At 34.2% G+C, this 27,588-nt stretch overlaps 1 protein-coding gene across 1 annotated transcript; it reads left to right on the plus strand.

The window, feature by feature from the left end:
• Positions 1 to 1,412: 1,412 nt before the first annotated feature.
• Positions 1,413 to 27,588, plus strand: LOC132548961 (uncharacterized). The gene is made up of 4 exons (XM_060212862.1): positions 1,413 to 1,484; positions 21,382 to 22,554; positions 24,781 to 24,882; positions 27,406 to 27,588. Exons 1-4 carry the CDS (start codon positions 1,413 to 1,415, stop codon positions 27,586 to 27,588), a joined length of 1,530 nt encoding a protein of 509 aa, XP_060068845.1.

Consider the following 27,588-nt stretch of genomic DNA (forward strand, 5'->3'; position numbering starts at 1 on the left):
TCTTTTGAAGTTGACATTTTTTGTGTCATTGTGTTATGGAAACAAATAATTTAAAATATCCATGATCTATATTGAATTAATGGTAAATAGCTAATCTGCCTCTTATGTTTGACTTTTTGTTTAGAAGAAATAGATTTCTTAAAATTCTAGATTACTATAAAAATACCTAGCCTAGCTAGCCGAAACATGTAAACTGATAATAAAACCATGGAATCCAGATGTTGGTGCTCCATCTTCTCTGTCATTCGTCATTTATAAAAATACATAATTTTGTTGTCCTTGTCCTTTCGTTGTCATTTATAAAAATACATAATTTTGTTGTCCTTGTCCTTTCGTTGCCATTTATAAAAATACATAATTTTGTTGTCCTTGTCCTTTCGTTGTCATTTATAAAAACACATAATTTTGTTGTCCTTGTCCTTTCGTTGTCATTTATAAAAATACATAAGTTTGTTGTCCTTTTGTTGTGCTCCATATCACGGTTTTAGTATATTTTTTTCCAATGTCATAATTTTCGCTGATTGAATTTTTTGTGCAATTTATTTTTCAGAAGTTTCAGAATTTTGTTTTCAGTGACAAACATGTATTTATGTTTCTTGTCATCTAACATGTTAAAATTAGAAATTGTTTTTTAACTTTGATTGAGCTTCGAAAATAATGTTAGTACCAATGATATGTCTAATTGTATGTATCAAATTATCATTTCTTACCATGTGTTCAAATTTCATTGGAGTGTTTTCCCCTTTTTCTTTTTGTTTTTCTCTCTTTTACTTCTCTGTGAAAATTGTAAGCCCCACCCTATAGATTACTTTTTCAACAGAGACAGGTTCATCAGAGGAAAGAAAACGTGTTGTTCCTTCTGAGAACTTTTCTCCCAGTTCACCTACTTAAGTACGATTGTCCACAAGTTATATAATATACCATTACTAAATATGAGGTGAATTTTATACTACAAGTTTATTCTAGAAGGTTTAAAAATATCTTAAGCAATAAATTATGGTACAATTTTATCCTGATTTGTATGAAGTACATAAATAAGCATTTGTTCAATTAAGAGGTCAGTAATATTTACCAAAAACAATGACTACAATGACGACAATGACAAAGGCCACAACAATGGCAATGATGATGATGATGACGATGATATACTCCAAATACAATCATTAAGTCACACACACATACACATGCATTTCATTTGTCGGCTGAAAGAAATAATAACGAGTAATTATCATTAATTGAATGGTACTTCAGTAATTCCTTGTTGAAGTAATGAATTCATTTTGCTTTAAACAGGTGGGTGTGGCTTTAAGGATGGACAATTCTTTCCCTTGGTAGAGATGTGGCACTTTAATGGCCACCTAGAACTCTTTATATCTTGACCATCATCTCTGACTGATTACACATCAGCTAACATGAAGATGTCGCTGGTACTGTCAGAAGAACAGATCAGCAGCTGCCGACGAGGATCAGATATAGATATTGAGGTATGACTACCATCATCTACCGTTTCTTAAGAAAAATACTGCAGTTACCTGTTATGAATGGTAATTTAGTCTCGAATGGGTAGGCCATCCAAATAGGAAATCATCTGAAAGGGAGTTAACTTAAATGAAAAGTATTAAGTTATCTTAAAGGGAGATGACTTAAAAGACGTTTGTCATCCATGTGACCTCACACCACCTTTTTTACTTTCCTGTCATTGTACAGGAATGTAGTGCAAAACGAAATCTCAGTTCATTTAGTAAATATCTTATGTATACTTATCTATAACATATACCGGTATGTACATATGTTTTACCGGTACTCAGAATTGTTGTACAATATATGTTTTAATGAAAGAATTTTATTTTGGCATAATTTTCATGTTTGTTGATATGGCAGTGCATATTGTATGATGAGGCCCAATTTTTGATATTTTGCAGTTTTGGGTTTTGGGTTTTTCCTAAAAAAATTTGAAGGCCTATTGAAGTGACATTCAAATGAAAACATCTTTCTTAAATGCAAGTACTTATCTGCTAATTGTAGGTATGTCTCGCATGGATCTACAACATGATCCTTTGCAAAATTTTATAATATCTCAATTTTTATTTTCTTTTGGTATAATATGTAAGGTCTGGGGACTTTATAGGAAATTATGATAAAGGGAGATAACTTAAATGGAACGTTAATGAAGTTGAAATTCACTCTAATGGGACGTTACTAAAGAGAAATAAATATTGATCAGTTTATGTGAAATCATGCTTTTAGAAATTATGACCCCCAAAAGATGTCATCATGGGTGAATATTCAAATGGAATGTAACTCAAATAGGAAATATGAATGAATTTGTGCACTGTTGACAAATTAGTCAATCTATGTAAGTTTAAGAGGTCAGTCCAGTATAGTTTACTAGGAAAATATGTCTTGAAATAACCATGTCAATCTATGTATAGTTCACTTGTTCAATTTGTATGAGGTCAGCCATATCAATATGTAAGTCGGATCAACTTGTATGACTTAAGTTAATCTTGTATGTATTTTTAAAGTTTACCAAGCATAGATATGTAAAACTACCTAGGTTTCTCTATATAAAGCTCAGCAGGCATATCTTTTCGTGTCAAACTTCTGATCAAGCCAATAAGGCACAGCTCAATGAATATTATTGGATAATATACAAATCAAACGGTACCTTTGTGGTCTAACACAACAAGTTATATCTTAAAATTGAGACCAAACTGAGGCACCCCTACAGGGTATTTTCTATACATCGGTACCTGCTGTAAACTGTTTGGTTGGTTAAGGGTATTGAAAATGAAGGTTTTGTCATCACTTATTGTAAATGTGTTCATATAGCAATTGATCATTTATGTTGTGCTATTCTAATAGCAGTACAGACAAAATTGGAGTATTTAGAAATACTTTTTTCTGTGTTCTGAAAAAAATATATATTTGAAAACTGTTATTCAAATATTCCTTCCATGTTTATTGATAATTGACAGGGGAAGTAACTCCGTTCCAACTATTGTTTATTCATTCTAATGCTGTCAAAACTATAACCTTGAGAGAAAAAGTAATTTTGCTATGTGTTTGTCAGGTTTTCTGCTGGTGAGAAAGTATAACTGTTTTTATTTATGAAACATAATCTTGATAAGGGAAGTAACTTGATAAGTTTTAATGCAGTCAATTGAAGTCACTTCATCTCTTGTCTATCATTTATAACCTTGATAAGGGGAGAACTTGTACTCCACATTTACCAATTTAAATGCTGCTCATCAGTAAATAAGGGAAGTAACTCTACTCCATGTTTATCAATTTAAATGATGTCCATATGTAAATAAGGGAAGTAACACTGCTCCATATTTATCAATTTAAATGCTGCTCATCAGTAAATAAGGGAAGTAACTCTACTCCATGTTTATCAATTTAAATGCTGTCCATATACATAAATAAGGGAAGTAACTATGCTCCATGTTTATCAATTTAAATGCTGTCCATATGTAAATAAGGGAAGTAACTCTGCTCCATGTTTATCTATTTAAATGCTGTCCATATGTAAATAAGGGAAATAACTCTGCTCCATGTTTATCAATTTAAATGCTGTCAAGGAAGTAAATAAGGGAAGTAACCTTGCTCCATGTTTATCAATTTAAATGCTGTCCATATGTAAATAAGGGAAATAACTCTGCTCCATATTTATCAATTTAAATGCTGCTCATCAGTAAATAAGGGAAGTAACTCTACTCCATGTTTATCAATTTAAATGCTGTCCATATACATAAATAAGGGAAGTAACTCTGCTCCATGTTTATCAATTTAAATGCTGTCCATATGTAAATAAGGGAAGTAACTATGCTCCATGTTTATCAATTTAAATGCTGTCAAGGAAGTAAATAAGGGAAGTAACTATGCTCCATGTTTATCTATTTAAACGCTGTCAAGGAAGTAAATAAGGGAAGCAACTCTGCTCCATGTTTATCTATTTAAATGCTGTCCATAAGTAAATAAGGGAAGTAACTATGCTCCATGTTCATCAATTTAAATGCTGTCAAGGAAGTAAATAAGGGAAGCAACTCTGCTCCATGTATATCAATTTTGATGCTGTCAATTGAGGTAATTCTGTTTCTTACTTATCAATGATATCCTTTAGCGGAGAAGTCATTCTGCTCCAACGTTTATTAATGCTGTTGAGGGGAGTTTCTCAGTTTCTTCCATTTCAATACCATAAAAGGTATGAAACATTTTTCACATTTATAACTATAATTTGGATATGGGAAGTAACTTTTTCATGCATTTTACAGTTATACCATTGCCAATTGGAGTAACTCTAAACTAGGAAAGGTTCCTAATGTTGTTGTTTTTGTTATTAGGGATCCAAGATATATTTGCACATTGTCACAAAGTGGAACACTGTCAGGATTATAACACACAGCTGTAGCAGTATAGCTAGTAATTGCTTTACTGCATCAAAGTAGAACAAAATTAGCAAAATTTAATATTGTAAATTCCCAGAAATTAAAATTATGTTTTAGTGAAGCAACCATGGCTATTTTGATTACTGCATGTATTAATCAACCATTGCATGTGCACCTATTGTAAAATCCGCTATACCATACCATGTGTTTTGACCATCATCTGATATTCAGATTTTATCAATGACCTTTCATCACTGATCTGCAATAATAAATTCTTAAATGATTCGTGTTTTCACATCTCAGATCTCATAAACATGATCATTGTGTTGTTCCTTTGTTTTGCTTGTATAATTTTGTTGGAGTCAGTTTAGTTAGAGGACTATATCAGAAGGCAGGTTATTTGTCCAGTCAAACAGATAAGATAAAAGAGCAGATCAGAAGAGAAAAAATTTAAAATGAAATGGACAATACATAAAAATCTCTTGTTTAAAGTAAGATTACTTTGTATCATCCAAAATACATGGCTGTGAAACCATGTACACTAGTTTTGAAGAAATCACAACCTAGTATTTTGTATTTTGTTTATCTATCCATAGCTATAGTGTTTTATTGATCAGCTTTACAACATAAACAGTTCTGATCCACCAAGTCAGGAGATATTATGCTACAGAAATCTTATTTTGTTACGCGTACCTGTATGATTTTAGATTATTTCATTTTAAGCATCCTTTTTACGAGTAACCATTTGGTATCCGTAGTTTATTTCCGTATATATATTCATTGATTTTAAAATGTAGCAGACTTTGGTAACTAATGATGTTATAAAGAGAAAGGAGACACCTGATTAATTTGTGTCATTTGCATGAGTATAGGTACAAGAGAATGTTGCCATAGAAACAGGACAACAAAATATAATTTATTAGGGATGACATAACCTAGCTTAATATCTGCTGGTAGACATGAATAGGTGAGTTGATGAAACACAGGTTTTATTAGGTAAAAATGATGTAAGAATAAAGATATTACAGGTAAAGTTACATCTCTGGGTTTATGGATAATTCTGGTAAAGTTATATCTCAGTGATGTATAGATACTCCAGGTAAAGGTCAGTCCTGGTTGATAACAGTGTTACATCTCAAGGGTTTGTTGATATTTCAAGTAAAGATCAGACCTTATTAATGTTTTAACCATAAAGCATTTTATATACTGAATCAGACTGTTTTCCGTTAACCTTGAAATAATCATTTTCTACGTTAATAACCTTGCACCGAGTGTTTGAATCGCACAGGAATGACTGCCATCACAGATTACTGTACTGCCCATTCAGTATTTAGTGGTTCTCTGATGGCGGACTGTAGATCTGCAATATCAACACGAAGTGATAGAGATAAGAACACAAACATCATTAGGATCTATCTGTAGAATTCTGAATCTTTGAGATGCTTGTGTTGTCCATGTAGCTTATCATCAGTCTGTACCCAGATAGATTTACCTTACTTAATACGTAGTTACCACATTCAAGCTTAAACCACCAGAAAAAACGTCCTTCCTTTTAAGTGTCACTGCACATCCATGTAATATCTTGACATGCTAATGGATCTCCCTGAAGTTTGTACTTAATTGAGTACACTTAATATTTAAACCTGTTAATTGAGAAGTTGACAAGATCAAGTAACTGTATACAGTGAGGACAGAAACTGTAACTTAAACATGTCTATCTTTGGTTCGTTCCTCGGAGAACGGCGAAAGCTCGGCTTTCCATGGAAGCACTATAAGGTAGGATATCATTTTGTTTAAGATTTTAAGATAGCTGGAATTATTATTTCCAGATTTATTGATTGTGACCAACATTATTTTTTATTGTTAATCAAAGTATTTAAAATGGATCGAAATGTATGCATTTATATTGGTTTATATATATATATTAGTCCTCAATTGTGTCATAAGCGACAATTGAGTGATAATTCTAGTGTTGTAGGAGTAAGGTGTGGGTTCACCATCACCTGATAATTCTGATGTTGTGGGGGCTGAGAGGTGATTTACTGTCATCAGTTACTACACACACAAACTATTCCTCTCAATCTTGTTAACAATCTGCAAAATGTAATGTTATTAATTCTGTATCCATAGCCATGTGTATCCATTTCTGGACTTAAGTGCGAACTTTGTCTCATTTGTGACAGAGTTGCCGAGTGAGACATAGGCTTGCGGTTACGACAGCGGAGTTTTTGTGACACTCAAAATTGTTTGATTAGATTTAAGTGTTATCATCACCAAACCTGCATAATAGGAATATTATAATACAAAGGAAGAGAATCTTGGTAACATGTACATGTTTTCAATGGAGATTTAATTAATAAGACTTGATAAATTGAGCACTTTTGAATTTTCGCAATTAGCTCTACATTGGACTTACCAGAATAAAACAAAGAATATGCTTTTATCTATATGTAGTCATCCTAAGACATACTTATTTTCAGAATTTCACCTAAAGTTTACTGTTTAGTTGATTCTGTTTATAAATCGGACCATGTTTAAGATTTTTACATTAAGTGTGGTGTTGAGCTTTTTTTTATCTTGAGTTATTTAAACCTGTTATGGAGAAGCAAAGACATATGATTATGTATAATTAAAATTTCTTATGATTTAAAAAAAAATAACTTGCCATATTCAGGGTTTCCAGGAGGCTGATATTCATGTTTTTGTTTAATGAGGATTTTGATAAAAGTAATCTTTGAAGGTGACACAGGATTTAAGGTAGCAGGTTTAAATTGATAATTTGTAGGAACTCATTTTTCTAATTACAGAAAGACTCTTGACATGCTAATCTTTGGGCCAATAAGAGTGATTAGTATAAGTTGGAATAACATGTTTCACAATTGTTGTAAAATAAATAAAGTTTAAATTTATATATTTAATGCTAGAAATATATGTTCCATGCAGTATATTTAAAGTCATATCAGTAATGAATCTATGTCTCTGCCACAGTGATATCATTAACAAATCACAGTAAATTTAAGGTATACCTGACACAAAAGACTGAGGACCCAGAATTTCATTTGTAGTGAAAGGTATTATTTCCAGTACTTTGTCATTTTTGACAGAAAAGAAAGTAGGAAACCACTCCAGGGTATTGAACCAGGTACCATTAATCTTCCATGTTGTACCACGCCCTGGGATAAAATGTTATCTGTACAGTTGTACCACACCCTGAGGTACAACTATAAAGATAACATCCCTGTCCCAGGGTGGGGTACAACTATACAGACAACAGCCCTGTCCCAGGGTGGGGTACAACTATACAGACAACATCCCTGTCCCAGGGTGTGGTACAACTATACAGATAACATCCCTGTCCCAGGGTGAGGTACAACTATACAGACAACATCCCTGTCACAGGGTGGGGTACAACTATACAGACAACATCCCTGTCCCATTGTGTGGTACAACTATACAGATAACATCCCTGTCCCAGGGTGGGGTACAACTATACAGACAACAGCCCTGTCCCAGGGTGTGGTACAACTATAAAGACAGCATCCCTGTCCCAGGGTGTGGTACAACTATGCAGACAACATCCCTGTCCCAGGGTGAGCTACAACTATACAGACAACATCCCTGTCCCAGGCTGTGGTACAACTATACAGACAACATCCCTGTCCCAGGGTGTGGTACAACTATACAGACAACATCCCTGTCCCATTGTGTGGTACAACTATACAGACAACATCCCTGTCCCATGATGTGGTACAACTATACAGACAACAGATAACATCCCTGTTGAAATAAAATATGAGGTTTTCAGACATGAGTAACCATCCTATGGTGTGACAGCTCACCTCCTCCCCCACAACTCTGACAGTCTGTATCATAGTCTGCAAATTGACCTAAGTTTGTTGACAGCCCAAGGCTAATGAAGAACGGCTTATTGTATCGCTCTGTAGGCATCTAAGAAAGGTTTGTGAAAATGTGTAAAAATTTTTCTTAAGACAAATTATTAAAAACGTAGAAAATGTTGAGAGGGAGGATGTCACTGTGGTATGTCCATGTTACCAATTGTAAGGACAGTGTCTCTGCTTCATTTAAGCTTATGTCATTTATACTTTTTAATCTGTCAAGTTCCCTCATGTTATACACTGGTATGGTAGAATCTCCAGTTTATTAATGGTTGTCATAGATTTTACAGAATTGATCAACATGTTCCACTGGTATTCCAGGAGTGGTTCGCAGTATTACAATGGCCAAATCACCATCGTTTGTTGAATTCGTTGTAAATAAAAGTCCACTAGTAACCCTTCAGAGACAATAACCTTGTACTGTTTCATTGAACTGTAAAATCTGGGTGGTTGGGTGGCATGCATGACATTGACACTCTCGCCATTAACCTAGGTTAACTCTTCTCACAATAAGACCATTCCTGCAGGGCTAACAAGAGTGACTAACACAAGTTATTAAGGTAATTCACAACTTTTGTAAAATAAGGTTTATGTTTACATAGTATTGAAATTTTATAACCAGTAAGTAACAGGGCAGGACATCCATGTTCTGACTACTGATAATGGAAATATCTACATATAATTAGTATTTTGTTTATAGCCAGTAGATAATAAAATGAAAAAGTCAATGTGTCCTCAAGAGGAGGAATCAAGAGACCAATGGCCCTTCTGTGACAATGTAGGAATTTACATTATGTTATAATCATGTGTGTCAAAGTCATCTCCTTACAAGATATTTGTTACCTAGCAGATAATTACAGATTTGTGTTAGAGTGATAAACCTTATGGATATATGTCTGTTTTCTTGTTACATACTACATGATTTAGGTTATGTAATCATCAAAACTACAGTTCTTAAAAGAGTTATCTCCCTTAAAGGTATGGGCTGAACTACACACATCCTGTAGAATTGCTGTCAAGAACTATTTTTTTTGAAGTTATAAGAGGACTTTCACACCATGACTATAGCTCTGTGCTATTTATCTCACCTAGAGTTGTATCATATATGCAGTCAAAAATGTATTTTAGGAGACTTAATTTCTTTTGGAAGACATTCTACATTGTTTCTGTTATACAAACATAGATTTTCATATCAGAACTGTCTTTGATGGGATTATTTTTTATATTGTACACACATATGAAATTGTCTTCGAGTCGTTTCCCTCATGCGATTTGTTTTAATTACCTTCTCTGGGAACATATTCTGCATACATGTAGTATTGTATTAGTTTTTTCTCTGCAGCCGATAAATTCTATCATATAAGATGTGAAAATAGGTATATGACATATTTCCCTTAAGTTTTTTTTTTTTTAACAAAACACATATGGATTTGTTAACTATTTTTCTTCCATGGAAATATATCAAAAGTGTTAAAGATTTCTCCCGTTGAACTAATGGTTTAAGTGTATGTAATTATTTGTAGATTTGAATTATCTTCTATCATAGTCTTTCCACCTTTCTGTAAATTACTGTTATGTTGCTTTACAATGTAGAGTTGTCTCCATTTAGAACGTTTCCATCTTGTTATACAGATGAATTAGAGTTTTATACATGTTACCATTAAAGATACAAAGTTTTTTCATCATCAAAGAAATTTATATGCTTGAATCACCTGCCAGTAATTCTGTAAAGAATTGAATTTGTGCAATGCTGTAGAGCATTACAGATAAATAAGAAGAGACTAATTAATTGACAGCCACATGATTTAGCTTGTAAAATATATGTAAAAAAGAGGAGATGAAAAGAATGTTGATATATCATGACTGGTGTATAGGGTGTAAACCAGGTAAGTTTTGTTGGTTAATTTTCAGTTGTCTTACCATGCATAGCATGTGAATATTTGTGATAGTAATAAGAGTTCATGTGATCTTGTTAAGACCTCATTCATTTTACTTGCAATCTATCATCATGACTGTCATGGAGGATTACTAATGCTACAGAAACTGTGTGTCCAGCCACCATTATAAAGTCCATACTTAATTGTGTCATATGAAATTATATATATCACTCTCTTTCAAAATTGCACAAAACTCATTAGTAAAGTGATCTTTGATATTCTTTTTTGTCCAGATGCTGCATTGTAATGACTGTCAATCAATAACGTGACACCAAAGATCACAACCACAAACTTCACCAGGATAACATAATATACACTACAGTTTTCTTTCATGTCTCAGAAATCCATCAATGTAAAATTTGGATGCATTCTGGGTAAAGGTCAAAATCCTACTTGTATATTACAACTAAAGTAGTTTTTGTGTGAGATGTATATTTTGAGGAGTTTATATATGTATAGATGTATAGAATCATCTAGACTGCTGAATTTAGCCAAAAGATCTAGAGGAGACATCCATTGCCATCAGACTATTTTCTAAAGCTGTACAATTACATTTTTATCATGCAAGGCACAGATCTAGATATTTTGTCAGTCAATTTATCTGTATAGAATAAAAAATTCCTGTTTAGGTAATCCCATTGTCCCATATGTGACTGTGACCTACATGTGACTATGTCCTACATGTGACTGAGTCCTTCATGTGACTGAGTCCTTCATGTGACTGTAACCTGTATGTGACTGTGACCTAAGGTGACTGTGACATACATGTAACTGTGTCCTACAGGTGACTGTGACCTACATGTGGCTGTATCCTGCTTATGAACTACATTTGATGTTTCCCGGATATTGGTCAGTGTTTGTGTTTTGGTACAGTTTTACTATAAACAGATTAAACCATATAAGTGTTGTATTGAAGTCGGTATATAATCACCATTGATGATATAGTCCATGCTAAATCACTACAATATAAGTATGTTCACAGTTTCAGTGGTAAACACTTAACAGGTAATCACATTTAATCTCAGTAATAGTAACCGTAGTCGTCTTCTGATCAGGTAAATAAGTAATTGTTTAATTGTTTGAGTCATTTTTTTAATTCTAATGTCACCAAGAATCAAATCATAGATCACAAGTCAACCTACGGAGAAACTCCCTCCAGCTGAAAGGTTGAGTGTAGCTAAGAATTACCAGTTTGACAAATATAGTCATGATCCAATTAAACAACTAAAATACATTACCAATGTAACTTACGTTAACAAGTAATTACCATTTCAGTAAAACTAAGGTAAACAATTACCATCACAGTGTATCTGTGGTAATCAAGTAATTACTGCCTCAATGTGTCTCAAGTAAACAAGTAATTACCATCACAGTGTAACTCAGGTAATCAAGTAATTAACTTCACAGTTTAACTCAGGTAATCAAGTAATTACCTTCACAGTGTATCTCAATTAAACAGGTTATTACAATCACAGTTTAACTCAGGTAAACAAGTAATTACAATCACAGTGTAACTCAGGTAAACAAGTAATTACAATCACAGTGTAACTCAGGTAAACAAGTAATTACCTTCACAGTGTAACTCAGGTAAACAGATAATTAGTAAATACTGACACATTATCTAGGGTGAATTTCAGAAAATTACAATGACACATTATCTATGGGTAAGGACACACTGATAAGAATAAATACTTGATAGTTATAATGATACATCATCGAGAGTTAATATAAATATATATAACAATGACACGTTGTCTTGGATAAATGTCAGGTATTTAAAATGACACATTGTCTATTGTGACATCAGGTATTTAAAATGACACATTGTCTATTGTGACATCAGGTATTGATAATGACACATTGTCTATTGTGACATCAGGTATTGATAATGACACATTGTCTATTGTGACTTCAGGTATTTAAAATGACACATTGTCTATTGTGACGTCAGGTATTTAAAATGACACATTGTCTATTGTGACGTCAGGTATTGATAATGACACATTGTTGTGACATCAGGTATTTAAAATGACACATTGTCTATTGTGACATCAGGTATTTAAAATGACACATTGTCTATTGTGACATCAGGTATTGATAATGACACATTGTCTATTGTGACTTCAGGTATTTAAAATGACACATTGTCTATTGTGACGTCAGGTATTTAAAATGACACATTGTCTATTGTGACATCAGGTATTTAAAATGACACATTGTCTATTGTGACATCAGGTATTGATAATGACACATTGTCTATTGTGACTTCAGGTATTTAAAATGACACATTGTCTATTGTGACGTCAGGTATTTAAAATGACACATTGTCTATTGTGACATCAGGTATTGATAATGACACATTGTTGTGACATCAGGTATTTAAAATGACACATTGTCTATTGTGACATCAGGTATTTAAAATGACACATTGTCTATTGTGACATCAGGTATTGATAATGACACATTGTCTATTGTGACTTCAGGTATTTAAAATGACACATTGTCTATTGTGACGTCAGGTATTTAAAATGACACATTGTCTATTGTGACGTCAGGTATTGATAATGACACATTGTCTATTGTGACATCAGGTATTTAAAATGACTAGTTGTCTATTGTGACATCAGGTATTTAAAATGACACATTGTCTATTGTGACGTCAGGTATTGATAATGACACATTGTCTATGTGACATCAGGTATTTAAAATGACACATTGTCTATTGTGACGTCAGGTATTGATAATGACACATTGTTGTGACATCAGGTATTTAAAATGACACATTGTCTATTGTGAGATCAGGTATTTAAAATGACACATTGTCTATTGTGACTTCAGGTATTGATAATGACACATTGTCTATTGTGACGTCAGGTATTTAAAATGACACATTGTCTATTGTGACGTCAGGTATTTAAAATGACACATTGTCTATTGTGACATCAGGTATTGATAATGACACATTGTTGTGACGTCAGGTATTTAAAATGACACATTGTCTATTGTGACATCAGGTATTTAAAATGACACATTGTCTATTGTGACATCAGGTATTGATAATGACACATTGTCTATTGTGACGTCAGGTATTGATAATGACACATTGTCTATGTGACATCAGGTATTTAAAATGACACATTGTCTATTGTGACATCATGTATTGATAATGACACATTGTTGTGACATCAGGTATTTAAAATGACACATTGTCTATTGTGAGATCAGGTATTTAAAATGACACATTGTCTATTGTGACTTCAGGTATTGATAATGACACATTGTCTATTGTGACTTCAGGTATTTAAAATGACACATTGTCTATTGTGACGTCAGGTATTGATAATGACACATTGTCTATTGTGACGTCAGGTATTGATAATGACACATTGTTGTGACATCAGGTATTTAAAATGACACATTGTCTATTGTGACATCAGGTATTTAAAATGACACATTGTCTATTGTGACATCAGGTATTGATAATGACACATTGTCTATTGTGACTTCAGGTATTTAAAATGACACATTGTCTATTGTGACGTCAGGTATTTAAAATGACACATTGTCTATTGTGACATCAGGTATTTAAAATGACACATTGTCTATTGTGACATCAGGTATTGATAATGACACATTGTCTATGTGACGTCAGGTATTTAAAATGACACATTGTCTATTGTGACATCAGGTATTGATAATGACACATTGTTGTGACATCAGGTATTTAAAATGACACATTGTCTATTGTGAGATCAGGTATTTAAAATGACACATTGTCTATTGTGACTTCAGGTATTGATAATGACACATTGTCTATTGTGACTTCAGGTATTTAAAATGACACATTGTCTATTGTGACGTCAGGTATTTAAAATGACACATTGTCTATTGTGACGTCAGGTATTGATAATGACACATTGTTGTGACATCAGGTATTTAAAATGACACATTGTCTATTGTGACATCAGGTATTGATAATGACACATTGTTGTGACATCAGGTATTTAAAATGACACATTGTCTATTGTGAGATCAGGTATTTAAAATGACACATTGTCTATTGTGACATCAGGTATTGATAATGACACATTGTCTATTGTGACTTCAGGTATTTAAAATGACACATTGTCTATTGTGACGTCAGGTATTTAAAATGACACATTGTCTATTGTGACGTCAGGTATTGATAATGACACATTGTTGTGACATCAGGTATTTAAAATGACACATTGTCTATTGTGACATCAGGTATTTAAAATGACACATTGTCTATTGTGACATCAGGTATTGATAATGACACATTGTCTATTGTGACATCAGGTATTTAAAATGACACATTGTTGTGACATCAGGTATTTAAAATGACACATTGTCTATTGTGACATCAGGTATTTAAAATGACACATTGTCTATTGTGACATCAGGTATTGATAATGACACATTGTCTATTGTGACTTCAGGTATTTAAAATGACACATTGTCTATTGTGACGTCAGGTATTTAAAATGACACATTGTCTATTGTGACGTCAGGTATTGATAATGACACATTGTCTATTGTGACATCAGGTATTTAAAATGACACATTGTCTATTGTGACGTCAGGTATTGATAATGACACATTGTCTATGTGACATCAGGTATATAAAATGACACATTGTCTATTGTGACATCAGGTATTTAAAATGACACATTGTCTATTATGACATCAGGTATTTAAAATGACACGTTGTCTATTGTGACATCAGGTATTTAAAATGACACATTGTCTATTGTGACATCAGGTATTTAAAATGACACATTGTCTACTGTGAGATCAGGTATTTAAAATGACACATTGTCTATTGTGACATCAGGTATTTAAAATGACACATTGTCTATTATGACATCAGGTATTTAAAATGACACGTTGTCTATTGTGACATCAGGTATTTAAAATGACACATTGTCTATTGTGACATCAGGTATTTAAAATGACACATTGTCTACTGTGAGATCAGGTATTTAAAATGACACATTGTCTATTGTGACATCAGGTATTTAAAATGACACGTTGTCTATTGTGACATCAGGTATTTAAAATGACACATTGTCTATTGTGACATCAGGTATTTAAAATGACACATTGTCTACTGTGAGATCAGGTATTTAAAATGACACATTGTCTATTGTGACTTCAGGTATTGATAATGACACATTGTCTATTGTGACTTCAGGTATTTAAAATGACACATTGTCTATTGTGACGTCAGGTATTGATAATGACACATTGTCTATTGTGACGTCAGGTATTGATAATGACACATTGTTGTGACATCAGGTATTTAAAATGACACATTGTCTATTGTGACATCAGGTATTTAAAATGACACATTGTCTATTGTGACATCAGGTATTGATAATGACACATTGTCTATTGTGACTTCAGGTATTTAAAATGACACATTGTCTATTGTGACGTCAGGTATTTAAAATGACACATTGTCTATTGTGACATCAGGTATTTAAAATGACACATTGTCTATTGTGACATCAGGTATTGATAATGACACATTGTCTATGTGACGTCAGGTATTTAAAATGACACATTGTCTATTGTGACATCAGGTATTGATAATGACACATTGTTGTGACATCAGGTATTTAAAATGACACATTGTCTATTGTGAGATCAGGTATTTAAAATGACACATTGTCTATTGTGACTTCAGGTATTGATAATGACACATTGTCTATTGTGACTTCAGGTATTTAAAATGACACATTGTCTATTGTGACGTCAGGTATTTAAAATGACACATTGTCTATTGTGACGTCAGGTATTGATAATGACACATTGTTGTGACATCAGGTATTTAAAATGACACATTGTCTATTGTGACATCAGGTATTGATAATGACACATTGTTGTGACATCAGGTATTTAAAATGACACATTGTCTATTGTGAGATCAGGTATTTAAAATGACACATTGTCTATTGTGACATCAGGTATTGATAATGACACATTGTCTATTGTGACTTCAGGTATTTAAAATGACACATTGTCTATTGTGACGTCAGGTATTTAAAATGACACATTGTCTATTGTGACGTCAGGTATTGATAATGACACATTGTTGTGACATCAGGTATTTAAAATGACACATTGTCTATTGTGACATCAGGTATTTAAAATGACACATTGTCTATTGTGACATCAGGTATTGATAATGACACATTGTCTATTGTGACATCAGGTATTTAAAATGACACATTGTTGTGACATCAGGTATTTAAAATGACACATTGTCTATTGTGACATCAGGTATTTAAAATGACACATTGTCTATTGTGACATCAGGTATTGATAATGACACATTGTCTATTGTGACTTCAGGTATTTAAAATGACACATTGTCTATTGTGACGTCAGGTATTTAAAATGACACATTGTCTATTGTGACGTCAGGTATTGATAATGACACATTGTCTATTGTGACATCAGGTATTTAAAATGACACATTGTCTATTGTGACGTCAGGTATTGATAATGACACATTGTCTATGTGACATCAGGTATTTAAAATGACACATTGTCTATTGTGACATCAGGTATTTAAAATGACACATTGTCTATTATGACATCAGGTATTTAAAATGACACGTTGTCTATTGTGACATCAGGTATTTAAAATGACACATTGTCTATTGTGACATCAGGTATTTAAAATGACACATTGTCTACTGTGAGATCAGGTATTTAAAATGACACATTGTCTATTGTGACATCAGGTATTTAAAATAACACATTGTCTATTGTGACATCAGGTATTTAAAATGACACATTGTCTATTGTGACATCCGTTATTTAAAATGACACATTGTCTATTGTAATATTAGGTATATAAAATGACACATTGTTGTAATGTTAGGTATATAAAATGACACATTGTTGTAATATTAGGTATATAAAATGACACATTGTCTTGTGTAAATGTCAGGTATTTATAAAGATACTTTGTCTTTTGTAATGTCAGGTATATCAAATGGCACATTGTCTATTGTTAATATTGTGTAATTATAATGACACACTGTCTGAATATCAGAAAGTGTTTATCAGTGTCTTATCAAAACAACCCACCTGACAGGAGCAAAAGGTATTTGTAATACAAAAGAATGACATACCTGGGATACCTGAGATTCCTGACCAGAGGTGAGTAGGGCAATCATGTATTGTATGGTCAGTTATGTAACTTACACCTCCACCAGGTACATGTGAATTCTACTCCTAGGAAAGGTAAGTGATATGGAGTTGTAGAAGTGGCCTCATGTTTAGTATTTGGAGAAACCTGTTCAGAAGTCTGGTAAACAACCATGATCAAGAACCTCAATGGATTGTACATGTTTTACACTTTCCAAGATTCCAACCACTTCTGCTTTTGTCTAGGGTAGGTTGGGTTACTCTATAGTTATTTTGTGGGAATGACAGTTTGGGCTAGTTCTGAGGGATCAAATTTTGCTATGTTTATCAGTCTCCTTATTTTCAGGTATAAAACATATTTCATGAGATTTTAATTTATTGTAAAATGTATGCAAGGTATTTAATGTTATCCTATTTTTAATGACCATAAATAAATTGAAATTAAATTCCTCACAAATAATACCAATTATACAGTACATTGTACGTTTTTTTTTATACATACTGGAAATATTGACAAAGTTCTCCAAGCATTACATTTTACATGCATTCTGGCCTAGTCTAACACCATACATACACCCAACCCCAGTGTCCTCCTATCCCAGTGTGACAGTTTCCATTCATCCTACTGAAGTATGACACCTAATATACATTTACGTCATATTCACATGCATTCTTAGCCCAATGTGAAAACTCATATATATTTTTCCTGAGTGTCATCCAACCCAAGTATCATACCTTATATACATCCTACCCCAGTGTCATACCTTACACACATCCTACCCCAGAATCATACCTTATATACATCCTACCCCAGTATCATACCTTATATACATCTTACCACAGTGTCATACCTTACACACATCCTACCCCAGTATCATACCTTATATATATCCTACCCCACTATCATACCTTATATACATCCTACCCCAGTATCATACCTTTTATACATCCTACCCCAGTATCAACATTACACACATCCTACCCCAGTATCATACCTTACACACATCCTACCCCAGTATCATACCTTATATACATCCTACCCCAGTATCATACCTTACACACATCCTACCCCAGTATCATACCTTATATACATCCTACCCCAGTATCATACCTTACATACATCCTACCCCAGTATCACACCTTACACACATCCTACCCCAGTATCACACCTTACACACATCCTACCCCAGTATCATACCTTACACACATCCTACCTCAGTATCACACCTTATATACAACCTACCCCAGTATCATACCTTATATACATCCTACCCCAGTATCATACCTTACACACATCCTACCCCAGTATCACACCTTATATACATCCTACCCCAGTATCACACCTTATATACATCCTACCCCAGTATCATACCTTATATACATCCTACACTAGTATCATACCTTACACACATCCTACCCCAGTATCATACCTTGCACACATCCTCTACCCCAGTATCATACCTTACACATATCCTACACCAGTATCATACCTTACACACATCCTACCCCAGTATCATACCTTATATACATCCTACCCCAGTATCATACCTTATATACATCCTACCCCAGTATCGAAACTTACATACATCCTACCCCAGTATCACAACTTATATACATCCTACCCAAGTATCATACCTTACATACATCCTACCCCAGTATCATACCTTATATACATCCTACCCCAGTATCATACCTTATATACATCCTACCCCAGTATCATACCTTACACACATATACATACCTTATATACATCCTACCCCAGTATCATACCTTATCATACCTTATATACATCCTACCCCAGTATCATACCTTATATACATCCTACCCCAGTATCATACCTTATATACATCCTACCCCAGTATCATACCTTATATACATCCTACCCCAGTATCATACCTTATATACATCCTACCCCAGTATCATACCTTATATACATCCTACCCCAGTATCATACCTTATATACATCCTACCCCAGTATCATACCTTATATACATCCTACCCCAGTATCATACCTTACACACATCCTACCCCAGTATCATACCTTATATACATCCTACCCAAGTATCATACCTTACACACATCCTACCCCAGTATCATACCTTATATACATCCTACCCCAGTATCATACCTTACACACATCCTACCCCAGTATCACACCTTATATACATCCTACCCCAGTATCATACCTTATATACATCCTACCCCAGTATCATACCTTATATACATCCTACCCCAGTATCACACCTTACACACATCCTACCCCAGTATCACACCTTATATACATCCTACCCCAGTATCACACCTTATATACATCCTACCCCAGTATCATACCTTATATACATCCTACACTAGTATCATATATTATATACCAGTATCATACCTTACATACATCCTACCCCAGTATCATCCCACCTTACATACATCCTACCCCAGTATCATACCTTATATACATCCTACCCCAGTATCATACCTAACACACATCCTACCCCAGTATCACACCTTATATACATCCTACCCCAGTATCATACCTTATATACATCCTACCCCAGTATCATACCTTATATACATCCTACCCCAGTATCATACCTTATATACATCCTACCCCAGTATCACCTTATACTATATATACATCCTTATATATCCCCAGTATCATACCTTACACACATACATATACTTACACCCCATCCTACCCCAGTATCATACCTTATATACATCCTACCCCAGTATCATACCTTATATACATCCTACCCCAGTATCATACCTTACACACATCCTACCCCAGTATCATACCTTATATACATCCTACCCCAGTATCATACCTAACACACATCCTACCCCAGTATCACACCTTATATACATCCTACCCGAGTATCATACCTTATATACATCCTACCCCAGTATCATACCTTATATACATCCTACCCCAGTATCATACCTTATATACATCCTACCCCAGTATCATACCTTATATACATCCTACCCCAGTATCATACCTTATATACATCCTACCCCAGTACCTTACACACATCATACCTTATATACATCCTACCCCAGTATACACACATACCTTATATACATCCTACCCCAGTATCATACCTTATATACATCCTACCCCAGTATCATACCTTATATACATCCTACCCCAGTATCATACCTTATATACATCCTACCCCAGTATCATACCTTATATACATCCTACCCCAGTATCACCTTACATACATACCTTATATATATCCTACCCCAGTATCATACCTTACACACATCCTACCCCAGTGTCATACCTTATATACATCCTACTCAAGTATCATACCTTATATACATCCTACCCCAGTATCATATATTATATATATCCTACCCCAGTATCATACCTTATATACATCCTACCCCAGTATCATACCTTACACACATCCTACCCCAGTATCATACCTTATATACATCCTACCCCAGTATCATACCTTACACACATCCCACCCCAGTATCTTATCTTATATACATCCTACCCGAGTATCATACCTTATATACATCCTACCCCAGTATCATACCTTATATACATCCTACCCCAGTATCATACCTTATATACATCCTACCCCAGTATCATACCTTATATACATCCTACCTCAGTATCACACCTGATATACATCCTACCCCAGTATCATACCTTACACACATCCTACCCCAGTATCATACCTTACACACATCCTACCTTAGTATCATACCTTACACACATCCTATGCCAGTATCATGCCTTATATACATCCTACCCCAGTATCATACCTTACACACATCCTACCCCAGTATCATACCTTATATACATTCTTACCTTAGTATCATACCTTATATACATCACACCTGAGTATCACACCTTACACACATCACACCTTAGATATGTCCTACCCCATTATCATATGTTATACATATCGTATCCTAGTGTTGGTTATGTTTTTTATGTTTTAAGTTTTTTTTTATATTTTTCAGGCAATTTTTGGGGGTCACATTTCCGGAAAGCGAAATCCAGATGTGAGAGTCAACCCTATTTTTAATGGTAAACATAACAAAGGTGATGGATACCAGTCAAGTGAAGTGGACAGTGAAAATAATATCATAAATGGACAAAAGGACCAGTCCAGCACAGAAATCCTAGTGAATCAAAACACTGAAGATCAATTGACAATTCATCAGAGCACTGACAGAAAGAGTATGGTTACCAATCAGGAAAGTCAAATATCTGTACGATCAGAACGTGAGAGTTTGAAAGTGACAAATGGCAATGTGTTAGTAGGAGATATTGTCATAGAGAATGGATACAAAAATCCAAGTTTTGAGGGAGATGTGATAACAGAATCAGTCAAACAGAGAATCGCTGATTGGTCGACATCAGACAGGAATGGAGAATCAAACAATACCATGCAATATTCTGATAGTAAAACTACTGACTCGCCTCATACTATTTCTCAAAACAATAACAGCATATCAGACTGGCCTGACCTGGATGAAATAACCTTCACAGAAACATCAGAGGTTAAAGACCCAGACAAAAACATGTGTAACCATGGAAAAAGTGATCCAAGTTGCTTATCCATGGAAACAGATTTATCAAATGGTTTTGTGAATCATAACACTTGTCAGAGCGATAACGAAGACATTGTTGTCAAATCAGATGATGGTGTCCATACAAACTCCACAGAAAATGGTATCATATCACTTGAGAACGGTCACCATGACCCAGTCATGACAGAGAAAGACGACTCTAAAGAGTGGGAACACGTCAATGGAAGTGAAATAAAACCTGGAAAGAAAATAAAAGAAAGGAAAAATTCTGTGCCAGATCATATTCAGAACTGTGTAGGCTTGGACCGACCAAAAGGAATCAAACCAATTCTTGTGTCAGGAATTTCAGTCGACGAAACTAATCCTTCATGCGAACAATCTGAACACAAGACTGTTAAGTTCTCAGATGATACTGTGTTTAATGATGGCCGACCAAATAAATACCGACGAGACACAAAACTGATCAACCTTCGGGAAATCTACAAAGGCAAGGTAAACAGTGATTATGCCCTTGCCAAGCCAAACCCTATCTTTTTGGATGACAATGGTCTAGAAAACAGTCTAACTGATGATGAGAAGGTAGCCCGAAGTTGGGGTCAGGTAAGATAGATCACATATCGTAGAATGAGGTATTGATTGGCTTGGTACTGGGCTATGTGCCTAAGATACACAGTCAGTGATTGGCTGGGTACTAGGTCACATATTGTCAGAGTAGATGGTGATTGGCTGGGTATGGCTTATTTCAGTAGAGCTAGCTTTATGCTTTTTAGGTCGCTTGAGACAAAGTCTCATGGTGACCTATGGTGATCACTTTTGTCTGGTGTTGTGCGTCTTGCAACTGTAAACTTTTAACAATTTCGACTTCTCAATAACCCCAGAAGCGACTTTAATAAAATTTTGTAGAAACCTTCCTGGCCTAAGGTAAACCATAAACCAAAATAGTGAATTATACAGTCCTGACCACACAGGGGCCTGAGGGTTGGGGCCAAAAGGTTCAAATTGACTCAAATTTCAAAAATCTTTTTCTCGACACCCAGAAATGCTCAAAACAAATTTTCTTCATAGATGGAAACATATTGAGGTGCTTTACCACAGTTGTGAATTTCATGACACCAGATATTTGCATTTTCCCGTGGGGAGGGGGTAAAGTTTACTATAGTATATATATACTTAAAGTAGATTTTTGAGCATAATTTGTCTACTTTCCATTAGAAATATTTCATACTTAGTATGAATCTTCTTAACACTCAGATATGGTAGAATCAAATGCTCTTATGAATGACAGCATCTTAAGGTGCTTTACCAAATGGGTCACGCATTTCTCCCAGGGGAGGCAGTTAAATTTACTATGACTGAGCATAAAGTTGTGTTTTTCATTGGAAATAACTTACAATTACTAAACTATTACTATAGGATGACAGTTTTGATGGTATGCAGACACTGGCTTAAGATCAGCAGTGCCACAATTTCTTTTTCATGACACTTGAAAGCTACCTACCACTTAACCTTTAATTCAATATTGCTTATCTCGGGTGAGTATCAAGGATGCTAGGCCTCTTGTTCTGCAATGTTTAAGGGGTTCAAGTGGTACAGTCAAGTATACTTCTGCACTTCTGTACCCTTTTCTTTTTGAAAGCCATAGGCTTGTGATCAGAACAGCTATGTGCTTGCTTATTTCTTTACTAGGGCCCCACATCAGATGTGGTCCTGCCCTGTAGTAATCAAGTTGTTTGTCTATTATTTTCACATATTCAAAGTATAAGGAGTAATTCTGGACCAATAGGTATGTATGGTGAAATTAAAAGATGGGAGTGCAGTCAAAATTGCCGCCATTTAGTAAAATAGTATAGTAGTGTTTATTTTAATGGAACTCGCCATATATACTTTTTAGCTTAAACCCTTGTGGGATTTATATTTTCAGCAAGCTCTGTGCATGAGTCTTTTAGGGTCTAATTGGCAATCCTTTTCACTCAATATCCTCTGCCCGAAAGATCCAATTCCAGTGAAACTTGCTAGTGTCTTTATGTACTTCAATGATTTCAAAAAAATCTTTTGTTTAGCAGAGTATTTGCATATTGAATGAGGTGCTGTAATCTGATTGGCTTCAGAAACCACCTGTTAATAATTTTCATGAATATTGCTTGATAATTACATACAGTTATTACCAAAACACCTTGCATAGGTTTATGTGTGGCAAAGTTAGGCAACTGAGAAGGCCAGTTAACATTACTGATATTTATGTCAATGATCAAGGTCATTGAGTAACAATCTGGTCAAGGTCACTCTATTTGTCAGATATACTGTGATGCCTTTTCTGACCAGTCAGTGTGATAATTTTGATAGTGTCCAGAGAACATTTACAATTATTGTTTTGATAGATTCTTATTTTGGATGCAATATTGTTAGATTTTTTTATAGCATTTGTGTTCAGGATGCTGATATGTCAGTTCATGTTATGAATTTGATTTAAAGGGCAATATCTTGCAATGATCTTAAAATATAATTTCTTAGGGATGCTGTCAGCAAAGCTGAAGATAGATTGGATCATAGTGTGTAGCCGTTACATTAAACCAAATATTACAAAGTTTTTTCTGTGAAGAAGTCTTCTTCATGTTTACCGCGTGCAATCATTGTATTTAAAACTTAGCTATGTCATTAGACTGTGCAGCGAAAAATTGAATTTCATCAAGTTACATTTAACTTATACATTATTTCCAAGTTATTGTGTGAAGCTTGGCAATGAAATTCTACTAAAGTAAAATTGATTAAGAATTGATCATTGTACTAAAATTATTTGCTTTGATGCACTCCTCCCAATCTTGCCAGGTTAAAGGCTACATGGCATTGCCTACATTCCTCAGCCACCACATGATCACGTCTTCAAAACAGGCTTTTATCACCGACCAAAGCCCTAAGCCACTCCAGTTGGTAAGGTTTTACCAACTCAACACTTGAAATTGTTAGATGTTCTGAACTAACAGACTTTGACGAAACTGACTTAAGGATGACTAACTGGAATGTTGAACGATTGTTACTAACATGTTTGAAATGATCAGCATCTTGTTGCTGGTTGAGCTGTACATGAAACATGTTGCATGTTTTTGTATCAATACTACTTCTCTGGTGTAGGATTGGAGTGTAGGCTAATAACCAAACACATATCTGTATCAACTACCTGTTATCTATGTCTTGGTTTCGAGGTATGGTGCATGGTTTGACACTACAGGTGCAATAACAATGTTTAATTAAAATTACATTAACTTAAAAGTTTATTAACTTTAAAAGACATTTAATTTTAATGGATGACAAGTGATGTGCTTTGGAAAACTGATATGACAGCTGGTCAGTGTTATAACTATAAAAGTTGTCACATTTTTGTTTTATCACATAATTAAAGAACTAATTAAGACAACCTAGTTTGAGGTTTCAATTTGTTTTATCCTCTGATGAGAAGAAGAGAAACTTGTTTGAAGTCCTAGCTAGCAATAACAGCTTTAAAAGACAGAAAAAAAATTAATTAAAAGGTTTGTTTTTGCCTATTTCTTGCATAATGAGGAGTAGAGAGCAGTTTGTAGTGTTACCTTACAACATTCAGTCCCCATGTCCCTAAACAGGCACATTTCACTAGCAACATAATTTCCTTTGAGAACCTGAACTTTACAGGTAGGATGAATATAAAAAAAAACTCAGATGAGTTTGTACTTCAGAGTTGCAAAATCAGCCTGTTTGGGAAGGTCACCACTACTATTTATTGAAATCCCTTGACCCATTTAGTGACATCACTCAAGACGCTTTAACATTTCTTAAGAGATTTTTATCACACTATACAATAGGCAAAGTTCCGGTTTGGTGAATACATCACATGTGTTTTCGCTGTTTCAGTGTGTCAAGGTCATCAATTAATGCTACTACACATATTTATAATGTGAATCAACAAATAATCACACCTGGTCTTTTGAGGTGAATGGGGCAGGCCAAATGGGGGAAATAAGAGAATTATTTCTATAACCCTTTTCCCTCTAAAGGAATGCCAAGATGCTTTCCAAATTTGGTCTGAAGCATCCTTGTGTGAAAAGGAATCAGTTTTGTATAAATGATAAGCCTTGGGCAAGAGGGGTAGGACCCAAAAGGGGAAATAGAGCAGATTCTTTTTAGTTCTTTTGCTGTAGAAATGGCAGGACTCTGTCCCAATGTTGGTTGAAAAATGCTTGCATTGAAGAAGACTTTTGTATAAATGATTTGGCTAACTCTCTTGGGTAGAGGGTTGGGACCCAATGGGGAATTGTATATGAACCTTTAGATTTTCATTTCCTTTAGTTTGAATGAAGCAATTTCAGCCAAACAAGGCCATGTGAGCAATACAGGCCCAATGGACCTCTTGTTTTTTTAAACAGATTTTGATCAAACTATATTAAGAAAATGTTATGAGTGAATAATGTTTCAAGGTTTCATGCTCAGTTTGAAGTCAACATTACTATAATTATCATCACAATGTGCTAAATTTTCATGAAAGCAGATCCATTCATGTCTGACAAATGGAAAAATGTAATAGTAGAACGAAATTCAATTTGAAAACAAATGAATGAATAAATAAAAACCAACATGAATTGTTCACTGTGTAAATTATAATGTACTAGTGTATGTAGACTATATAGTGGTATCAATGTTTATAGATGTGATCTAACATCTGAAGCTCTGAGTACTACTTAATTCATTAATTTCTATAGAGTAATTAAGATTACTATAGTCATTATGTTTTAATAATTAGTATGTAGTATGTTTTGCTTAAAGAAGTAATTGAAATGTGAGCTTCGACCCAGTCACTGGAGTTGACTAGTGGTTGGTATAAAAAAATCTTATTGTTTGCCAATAAGCAACAAAAACTTTAAACAGCAAAACTTCTTATTTAAAGCCGTTATGTCAATATGAGCTGTCTTACCTTATAATGTGGCTATGAAATGGTCTTAATTTTGCTTATCTGCAATTCATATTTGAAATTTGCACCAATCAATCTTTGAGCAACTGGGTTCAAGAAAAGTCTTTTTTATTTTAACTCAGTATAGTCATGTCTACACTTCTTAGGTACAAAATAAGGATAAGAAAATCTTGATGGTTGCACAATTATGACTGTCTAGTTATTAGTGTTTTGCACTGTTCTCCACTCATTAATAAACTATTAGCTTGTAAAATCCTGACCAATCTCATCTTTTTTTCCAATATCTTGTAATATTTTTGTATTTTTTAAAAGCGGAGGTCTTTATTTACGTTTTTTTACCTTTATATATAAATGATAAACTCCCCACAATGTGAGTGACATGGTATAGAAGCTTTAAATTATGATTTTGTGACATGCAAATACTTGACAAACAGTGTCAGTCCTGTCATCAATGTGAGTTATGAAATGAAATCATGGCTATAATTTATAAACAAGTTTTTAACTTGTCATTTCAGGACGAGACTGGTGACATTGAAACCATTGAAACGGAAGGGAAGCCTCGGTACGACAGACTCATTAAACAGACCATTGCTAGGCAACGACGCAGCAAACTCATACGCCTTATTTTTGCGTTCCTTGCATTTCTTGTTGTTATAGCAGCTGTTGTTTTGTTGGTGATATATTTTGGGAAGTCCTGA

This window comes from Ylistrum balloti, unplaced genomic scaffold, assembly GCF_031769215.1.
Source record: "Ylistrum balloti isolate Yb309-2 unplaced genomic scaffold, AGI_CSIRO_Ybal_v1 Utg370038, whole genome shotgun sequence".
In the NCBI taxonomy this organism is placed as follows: Eukaryota; Metazoa; Mollusca; class Bivalvia; order Pectinida; family Pectinidae; genus Ylistrum; species Ylistrum balloti.